The sequence below is a fragment of the Chroicocephalus ridibundus genome, chromosome 17, assembly GCF_963924245.1.
Source record: "Chroicocephalus ridibundus chromosome 17, bChrRid1.1, whole genome shotgun sequence".
NCBI lineage: Eukaryota > Metazoa > Chordata > Aves > Charadriiformes > Laridae > Chroicocephalus > Chroicocephalus ridibundus.
The window spans coordinates 6,279,050-6,288,053 of record NC_086300.1 but is presented as its reverse complement, the minus strand read 5'-3'; the positions used below and the strand labels follow the sequence as shown (position 1 = coordinate 6,288,053).

The 9,004-nt window shown below is 59.2% G+C and overlaps 2 protein-coding genes across 2 annotated transcripts in view; both read left to right on the top strand.

The window, feature by feature from the left end:
* Positions 1–321: 321 nt before the first annotated feature.
* On the top strand, positions 322–4,459 carry LOC134524678 (1-acyl-sn-glycerol-3-phosphate acyltransferase alpha-like). The gene is made up of 6 exons (XM_063354875.1): positions 322–506; positions 2,886–3,019; positions 3,306–3,481; positions 3,612–3,707; positions 3,949–4,021; positions 4,218–4,459. The coding sequence occupies exons 1-6, from the start codon at positions 322–324 to the stop codon at positions 4,457–4,459; spliced, it is 906 nt and encodes a 301-aa protein (XP_063210945.1).
* Positions 4,460–6,541: 2,082 nt separating this feature from the next.
* The window catches only part of LOC134524677 (alpha-2-macroglobulin-like protein 1), a 28,969-nt gene continuing 26,506 nt past the window's right edge, over positions 6,542–9,004 (top strand). The window contains exons 1-5 of the mRNA XM_063354874.1: positions 6,542–6,714; positions 7,164–7,353; positions 7,668–7,830; positions 7,940–7,992; positions 8,497–8,517. Of these exons, the coding sequence (XP_063210944.1) occupies positions 6,641–6,714; positions 7,164–7,353; positions 7,668–7,830; positions 7,940–7,992; positions 8,497–8,517 (501 nt within the window). The 5' untranslated portion in view covers positions 6,542–6,640. The remainder of the gene's footprint in view (positions 6,715–7,163; positions 7,354–7,667; positions 7,831–7,939; positions 7,993–8,496; positions 8,518–9,004) is intronic.

Sequence of the window (9,004 nt, the reverse complement as noted above, 5' to 3'; positions counted from 1 at the left end):
TGCATCAAGTCAGGGACACTTTTAACAGCCCAGGAGGGCACTTATCAGCGGTGACACCTTTGATGAGCTGGGGTCCCCGCCGTTGACTCACCACCACTCTCCACCCTTGGTGGGGTAGCCTGACTCCTGTCTGAGCCAGTCCATCCTCAACAGGGTGAGATACGCACAGCACCTTCCCCTGGACCAGCCCCAAACGCCCACGCGCTTCTCTGCTGATACACCTGAGTCACCTGCCACGATCCTCGGCATCCCTGGCTCCACTCGCCCTGCTCCCGGTGACACGGGCTGAGCTCCACAGCATCCTGCCGCCGGGGCAGCGGGATGGAGGTGGTCCTGCTCCACGGGCTGCTGCTCCTCCTCCCCTTGGCAGCCCTGCTGCTTTACCGGTACAATGCCACCTTCCACTACTTCTGCAAGGTGGCCTTCTTCAACTGCTGGATTGTGGCCGTCTCCACCCTCCTGTCCCCCTTTGCGGCTCTTTGGGGACGCTCTGTGGAGAACATGAAGTGAGTACGGCCTGGGGATGTACTTCTGATGTGGAGATGGCTGGGGCTTGACTGTGGTGGAGGAGCTCATGTGGTCTCGTGGACACACGCTCTCTCCTGCTCTGGGCATACCCACAGCCATCTTATGGCTGGTGGTTGAGCCCTGGGGCCACAGAAAAGGTTGTGGTCATGTCCATGTGGCAACGAAGGATGCCTCTGCATCTTGGAAAGGTGGTGATGGTGGTGAAAAGGTGCTGGCCATGCCCAGGCAGGGTTACGCCATAATGGAGATGGCCAGCTGGGTCGGGACTAGTGGTCTCTGGAGGATGTGGCATGAAAGGGATCATCCTTGGCCATCGCAATGCTGGGGTCATCAGTCGGGTGGGCAATAGGGGGGTTTTGGCAAAGGTTGGAGGTACGATCATAAGCAGGATGGCAATGCACACCCATTGCAGTCTCCGTGGCAGTGCAACCAGCTCTTGCTCAGCGGGGATTGCGCTTTGGCAGAGGGATTTGGGGATGTCTTGATGCCATCAGCTGTCGGGCCTGGCGCAGTCACGTCCCGGCGAGTCATGCACTGGTGCTGTCAGCTTGTTCAGGGGTGGTGGCAGCCGAGATAACATCGCTGTGCAACACGAGAGGAAGGTCTGGTTGCTTTCAAGGGTGTTGCAATCCTGTTGCTGGATTCCTGGGCATGATAGCATACCGCAAGGGATGTAATTATGTCAGAGTGAAAAATGTCTGAGCCTGTGGTGTTTGCTGAGCTCGAGCCACCACATATTTCCGCTGATGGATTTCGGGCCCTCAGTAGGAGCGTGGTCAGAGGTTTGATGTTATCAGGCCATGGTGCAGCCTCTCTCCCTCGTCCTTTCTGTGCAGAAATGCTGCGCGCACACGCACGCATCCGGAGGTGCTGCGAGCCCTGGTGCAAACGCTTCCGGCTTAGTGGAAATACCCTTTGTGGAAATAAGGTGACTCACGCTGCCTTATCGCATCCCACCGACACCTCGCAGCCGTCCTCTGCCCCCGCAGCACGCCTGCCGGTCCCATCTCTTCCTCAGCCTCCAAATCCCAAAGCCTCGGGCTTGGAGCATGTTCCTGTCATTAGCCCTGGCTTTGGGCCATTGCCACAAGTGTTTTGCTTCTCTGCAGACACAAGGATCTCTGAGCCTTCATCTCCCAAGGGATGTGGTGGCCTTCTGATGCAACAGGCCCTCTAAGCATCGTGCCTCCTTCTCCCTCTGTGCCTGCCTCTGCTGCCTCCTCCCAAAGTGCTTCTCATCCCTACCTGGTGCCCTGTCCCCTGCCCTGTCCCCTGTGGGCTCCCTGGGACCAATGGCTGCCAGGCGTGTGGACCCTGGCATGGGTGCTCCTCACGCTGTGGGTTTGAGCGTGGCCCATTTCAACACCGAAAGCATTCCGGCTTTTTATCTGCACTGTGGGTGCTGCAATCCCTGTTGCTCCATCCTCCCTCCATTCCTCTCATTATTCTCATACTGAGCATCACCCTTCATCATACCGCCATCCTAATGTCACCCTTCCTGTCCAACCCTTCCTGGATGGTGACGCCGCTCTTCCTTCTTCCCCCTTCCATCCGCACAGACGAAACCTCCATCTCTTCCCAACACTGCAGGTCTGGTGAAGCTATTCTTTGTGATTTCCTCTAGCGAATGAAGCTGAGTTGGTTTTCCCTTCCCCGCTCTCTTCCCCCTCCCCCTGCAGCATGGAGCTTGGTGCCTGCAGCCCTGCCCTTTGCCTGCTCTGCAGGGACAGTCCCTTGGAGACGCCTGCAGCCTTGTAGACCCCCGTCTGTCTCAAGACTGTTCCTCTGCATGTCCATCTTCACTGCTCAGCACCTCTCGGCTGCGATCCAGACTGTGATTCTGGTGTCTGGGTTTCCAGCCTGCACACCCAGATCCATCTTTGTGTGTGTGTGTGTGTGTGTGTGAGCCTACGGGTGATGCTTACCTGGCCAGAGGTAGTTCTCCTCTTTGGGATATGATGATTTGCACCTTGGCTGCAGGCAGGCATCCCATCCTTTCTCGTCTTGCTTCCCCATCGTCCCTAGACATCAAAAAGTCTGTGGTTTGGGGTTTTTTTTCTTCCCACCAGCTTGCACTGGCTGCTCTTCTTCAGCAGCAGCTCCAATACAGACTTTCTACTACTAAGGCAGCAGCCGGTCCCACCCTGGGGATGGTTACAGGGTTAGCTCTGAGCTGTGCAGGCTACAAATGCGCTTTAGAAAAGCAAAGCATCGCTGAGACTGAAGGCAGATCCACCCTGGGACCCACTATTTGCTCATGTAGAGCAGGTCTGGCCTGGCCAATCTCGCCCTTTGCTCCCTGAGCGATTGTGAAGGGCTGTGTCGATCTGCTCCCTGCGTGTGTTCCTCTGCCCTAGGCTCCTGCGTGCTGCGATCCGGCCCCTCAAATACTTCTATGGCATCAAGATACAGGTGTGGGGCTCTGAGCATCTGAACATCAAGGGGCCCTATGTGATAGTTTGCAACCACCAAGCTTCCCTTGACCTCCTAGGTATGTGCAAGAGAGAGGGGGGGCTCATCTGCATGGGCGGGCAGCCTTTGGGGTGCTGCAGGGGTGGACCAGGCTCTCCCTGGGGGTTCCCAGCGAGGTCAGCACCAGGATTTGTACAGGGCAGCGTGGAAGGGGCGGGCCAGAAGAGCTGGTGGGACAGGAGCTCAGGGCTATGGGTATGCTGGGACAATGGAAGATGATGCCAGGTCACTACAGCACCCGGGCTGGCTGGTTCTGAGTGCCATTGGGCAGGGACGGATCCTTTCCTCTCCCACCCATCCTCCAGGCATAGTGGAGATCATTCCCGACCACTGTGTGCCCATCGTCAAGAAGGAGCTCCTGTACATGGGTACCGTGGGGTGGGCCTGCTGGCTCAGTGGCATGATCTTCATCGACCGCCACAAAAGAGAAGATGCAATCAACGTCATCTCCCAGACGGCCAGGACCATGCAGCGTGAAAAAGTGAGGGGGGGTGGGGGCTGGCAGCTGGGGGGAGTCGGGGAGCAAACACCGATGGGGCAAGGGGACTGACAGCAGGTCCCAGGGCGCTCTGGTCAGGGTCCATGCTCACCTCTCTCCCTGTCCCGTGTAGCTCCGAGTGTTGATTTTCCCTGAAGGCACCAGGAACCAGGACAAATCCATGCTGCCCTTCAAGCGCGGGGCTTTCCACTTGGCCGTGCAGGCTCAGGTAAGGCTGTCCTTCCCCTCCCCTTGCCCTTGATGGAGTGGGGTGGGTGGGCACCCTGGGGCAGTGGTATGGGGGACATTAAGGTCTTTTGGTGTCTGCAGTCCCCAGGGACACACACCCTGCTGTGCAGGACCCAGGGAGGAGATGGGGACCTGCTGAAGCCTGGGGCATGGCAGGAACTGAAGTCCCACATGGGAGGGGGTCTGTAAGGAGGATACCCCTGACCCTCCATCTCCTACAGGTTCCCATTTTCCCCATCGTGATCTCCCCATACCGGGAATTCTTCAGCTCCAAAGATAAGAAATTCACCTCTGGTAAGCGATGGACAAAAAGCCCCGTTGCCAGAAGGCAGGGCTGGTGGGGGGGATGAAGCACGTAGGGCTTGGGGGGGTCCCTTTGTGGGACACCGAGGTGTGGGGGGGCAGCTGGTGGTGGAGGATGCTGGTGGGAAGACCTGGTTCTTGGTGGGTTCCTCTAACAGCCTCCCCGGCCTTCCCCTTCTCTCTCCAGGGACGTGCACCATCCGAGTCCTCCCCAAGGTAGAAACTCAGGGCCTGAGCCCAAAGGATGTCCCTGAACTGACAGAGACTGTCCGCCAGACCATGGCTGATGCCCTTGCTGAGATGTCTACAAATCACCGTGGGGACCAGGGCGCTGAGCAGCCTCCGCTCCCGCGCTGCCCTGGGGCCGGTGCTGGCAGGGGGACGGGCAGCCTGGAGCGTGAGGGGGACAAAACCGGGACCAGATATTAGGCAGAAACCCTCGGGGACATTAAGGAGGTGGCACGGCCAGAGGCTGGTCTACCCTGTCCCCTGCAGGTGTGTCCACCAGACCTGCCACCTCCTTGGCAAGGGGAAGCAGAGGGACAGGGACTGGGCAGCAGCCTGAAATCAGTGCAAGGTGCCCCCAGAAACCCCTCGCTATGGCTGTGCGTCCCCTCCCCTGGGGCATTGCCCGTCTCCCCCAAACTTGGCGCTGTGTTTGGCCCCGGGGTATCAAACCCGGTCTGCCAGCTCTGCCCGGCAGGATGGCTCCTGCCTGCGCTCGGGGTGCGGGGAGAGAGGTGCCAGGCTGGGCTGGGGCTTCACCACACCATTTTCCAGCCCTGACAACGTGACTCGCAGCGGGGTTCACCCACAGACTTGCTGGGTTCCTTCTTCCAGAGGCTCCTGCAAGCTGGCAATGCTGCTGAGATGCAGCCGCCTCTGGGGAGGGGTCCAGAGCACAGCGTGTGGCTGGGGCCGGGGGGGTGGCAGGAGGTCCAGGGGATTTTGCCGCGTGGGAAGAGCATCCTCGATGCTGAACTATGAGAAGAGGGTGCGAGATTAAAGGGTCCATACCTAGTAGCGTGTGTGTGTGTGTGTATGGCGTCTTGCCTGAGCCTTGGGTGCCGAGGGGAGCGTGGGGATGGGGATCCATCTCCTTATGGCCATGTGGGATGCACGGATTGCTGCGTGTAGAGCATCAATATGGACACCACAGCTTCTCCATGGGGTATAGTGCCGGATGGTGTGAGTTACGCCAGCGTGGACCTCTCCCTGCCATAGGGACAAGCAGTAAGTGTGCAGAAGGAGCACCAATAAAGCCCAGAAACCTCAGAGGGCAGAGGATTATGCCCACCTGGAGCCAGAGGAACCTCTCCATGGCCTCTGGACCATGGCACAACCAGACCGATGTGCCAGATACCATGTCCCCTGGCCTCTTCCCTGCAGCCGGGCAGGGCTTTGGGCATCTGCTGGCTCCTTGCCAGACCAGCAGCTCCTGCCTCAGCCCCCCTGGGGTGACAGTAGGGCAGGGAGAAGCAGAGTGCGTGGCTGCCCCTAGTGCTGGGAGCAGGGTGGGCAGGCTTCACCTCCCATCTTCTAATAAGAAGTGCAAACCGTGGCCAAACAAGGGTGCAGCGCTCCAGTGTGGCATTGTTCCCGCTCGTGGGAGCGGCTGGCTCATTCTGGAGGAAATTCTGCAAAACCGTGGAAATCATGGACCAAAATGGATACCACTGGGCAAAAATATCAGCAACAGAAAAGAAACTTCCCTTGAGTGACAACTCACCAGCTTGGGAACCGTCACATGGAGGTGGTCACAGAATCACAGAATGATAGAGGCTGGCAGGGCCCTCTGGAGATCATCCCCTCCAACCCCCGGCCAGAGCAGGGTCACCCAGAGCAGGTGGCACAGGAACGCGGCCAGGCGGGGTTGGAATGGCTCCAGAGACGGAGACTCCCCCACCGCTCTGGGCAGCCTGTGCCAGGGCTCTGCCACCCTCACAGCAAAGAAGTTCCTCCTCCTGTTGAGATGGAACTTCCCAGGGGCAAGTTTGTGCCCATTACCCCTTGTCCTGTCCCCGGGCACCACTGAGAAGAGCCTGGCCCCATCCTCCTGACACCCCCCTTTCAGTATTTATCAGCATTGATAAGGTCCCCCCATCAGCCGTCTTTTTTCCAGACTGAAGAGACCCAAATCCCTCAGCCTTTCTTCATCAGGTGTTCCAGAGGTGTTCCATTCCCCTCATCCTCTTGGTAGCCCTTTGCTGTCCCCTCTCCAGCACTTCCCTGTCCTTCTGGAACCGGGGAGCCCAGAACTGGACACACTCGCAAGCAGGGCAGCATGCAAGTGAGGGATTTAATTTCCTAGGAAACTCCATTATTCCCTTCCCTCCCACCAGGGCTCCCTACGTGGCGTTTAGTCTGTCAGCTCTGAGCTGGCTCGGTGGTCCCACCACGTGCCCGCCACCATGGGTGCGGTTTGGCTGCCCGGAGCCTTGAACCCAGCAAAGCTTGGGTCGGGTGGTTAAACATTGTCCTAGCTGGGTCCCAGCCAGAGACCTCGCTGGCTTTTGCTTGCTGCCAGCGGGGAGGTGAAAGCTTGAGGAGAGGAAGAAGACCCAGCACGGGGGCTCTGGGACCACCTTGCTTCCACGTGGTCCCCCAATTATGGAGTCCGCAGCTGCCCTGCTTTGCCTGCTGCTTTGCACCCTACACCTCACAGCTGGAGCACCTGCAAAGCCGTAAGCCCTCTCTGTGTCTGCCTGTCCATGCCTGCCGGGATGGTGGTTGGTCTCAAGTGGTGTGACAATCCCTGCCGTTGACTGTGGTTGCTGGTTGGGGTGGTGGGTTGTCCCCACAGAGGACTTTGCACCTGGGGTTGGTGTCTCTGGGCTGCTTTGGCGTAGGTGCAACCTTACACACAAGAGCAGAGCCTTTCCTCCACCTGCAGATCAACCCCGCGGATGTTTCCCGAGGTTTTTAGGCAAAGGGGGCTCTGCTCCAGTCTGTGCACTGGTCAGCCTCTCCGGGTGGATGGGAGGAAGGCTGGGTGGCGTAGCCCTGCAGAGAGCATCCAGGGCTGGAAAAAACACAAGTCCCCCCCGCCTTGAGAGTCTGGAGTGGAGGGGAGCACTGGGATTTGGTGGGGAGGTCCCTGCTCTCCTCCTCTAGCCAGGCATCCCCTCCCCAGGCGCTACGTGGTGCTCTTCCCCTCCGTGCTCTACTACCCGTACCCGGGCAAAGTGCACATCCACCTCATGGACCTGGATGAGCCCGTGCGGGTGACCCTCCACCTGGCGAGCAGCCACAGCATCCCCAACATCACCCTGGAGGCGCAGGGCAGCGATATCCTCCAGCTGAACTGGCCCCGCTTCTCCAATGTGAGTCATGGCCCCGCGGCAAGGCTGGGGACCTTGGGAAGGGGTATCCATCCCCTACCCACTGCCAGAGCAGGGCTGGGGGAACTGGGAGGGGACGTGGGTCCTGGATGGGCAACGAGTGAGCTGAAGAGTGGAGGGACGTGGGGCACATAAGGACACCTTGTGGGTTGTATCCGCATCCTCTTCCCACGCACACCAGTTTCCTGATGCTTTCATGGCGCAACGTGGTGGTGACAATGGGGGACAGGTATGACGACTCACTGGCATCCAACATCAAGGCTTTGCAACCATTTCTGCTCTTTCCCCGGGGGCAGATTTCTACCCCTCCTGCAGAAATCCACGAGGTTGCGCATCTTCACGTCTCCATCCAGGGAGGTTCCCTGCAGGTCTCTGAGGAGAAGGAAGTACTGGTGAAAGCTCCGGAGCTGGGGACCTTCGTGCAGACAGACAAGAATGTCTATAAACCTGGACAAACTGGTGAGGGGCAGGAGGTGCTGGAAGAGCTCACGGGCTCTTGGAATGGGACCTCCAGGTTTCGTTCCCAGGCCCTAGCGCTCACTCCTGCTCCTGCCTTTGCTCTCTCCAGTGAAGTTTCGAATTGTCCGTTTGGATCAAAACTTCATTCCTAACAACAGGGAGGTGAGACGGGGTCGGGGCACAGGGAGGACGCGATCGGTCTCGGCGGCGCTGGCACAGCCTTCAGCGTCCCCACGAGCGTGGAGGGGACGGGTGCGGGGAGGGGATCCCCCAAACGCCGCAGGGCTGTGGGATGGGGGACACACGCAGCTCTTCCCGTCACTCCCAGCCTGGGCGCCCAGGGGGCAGCCCCTTTTGGCGCTGGCGCAGGAGATGAATTATTTGCACCGTCCCTTTGCCTGTCTTTTGCATGTAGCTTTCATGCACCGTTATAACACCCACCGCTTTTAGCCCCCTGGTGTCGTGCATCGCACAGCTAATGCTGTTTGCGCCGCGCGGCTGCTCGCGATGGCTGTGGATGTGGCGGCGGGAGCTGGGCAATGACAGCGGCTCTGAGCCCCCCAGGCCACCAACTGGCCCTGTAGGGGCCAATCCAGACGCCTCAGCCCTCAGCTCAGCCCTCTGTGCTTTGATCCTGCTAAATCCTTCCTCTCTCTTTCTTTGCAGCTTCCCTTGGTGGCCGTGCAGGTGAGTTGTCCCCCTGTGCCAGCCTGCCAGCTTCCCCAGCAGGAGAAAAGGGCCCCAGCACAAGGGTGGTGCTGGGGACAAGGAGCTGGGGGGGACGGACAGGGACATCCCTGCTGCGGGTGCTGAGAGAGGTTACAAGGAATGGGGAGAAGGGCTTGGGTTCCTCATCCACGTTTCCAGCCCACGGGGGGTCAGCTCGCTGTCTGCCAGCGAGATGGGGCTCCTCTGGGGAGATGCTGCTAAGGGGCAGGTTGCACGGATGAAGACGGCAGTGGCTATTGCTACGGAGACTTTGACCCAAACTGGAGAGCCCCCTAAGCTCCCGCTCCATGCTGGAGCATCCCCCTGCCAGCTCCAGCTTCTGTAGCCAGGCTAATAGAGTCCCCAGGGGGAAATTTTCCTTCTGGAGAACCCTCGGGGCTGCTCTGAGCATGATGGCAGGGCAAAACCTCTGCTTTTTGCGAGGCTACGCAGGGTAACTTGAGTC

Excerpts from the sequence above, each read along its gene's own strand:
- LOC134524678 (XM_063354875.1), top strand. The coding sequence starts at position 322 with ATGGAGGTGGTCCTGCTCCACGGGCTGCTGCTCCTCCTCCCCTTGGCA. Across the intron at positions 507-2,885 it reads CGCTCTGTGGAGAACATGAA|GCTCCTGCGTGCTGCGATCC; the intron begins GTGAGTACGGCC and ends CCTCTGCCCTAG. Across the intron at positions 3,020-3,305 it reads AGCTTCCCTTGACCTCCTAG|GCATAGTGGAGATCATTCCC; the intron begins GTATGTGCAAGA and ends CCCATCCTCCAG.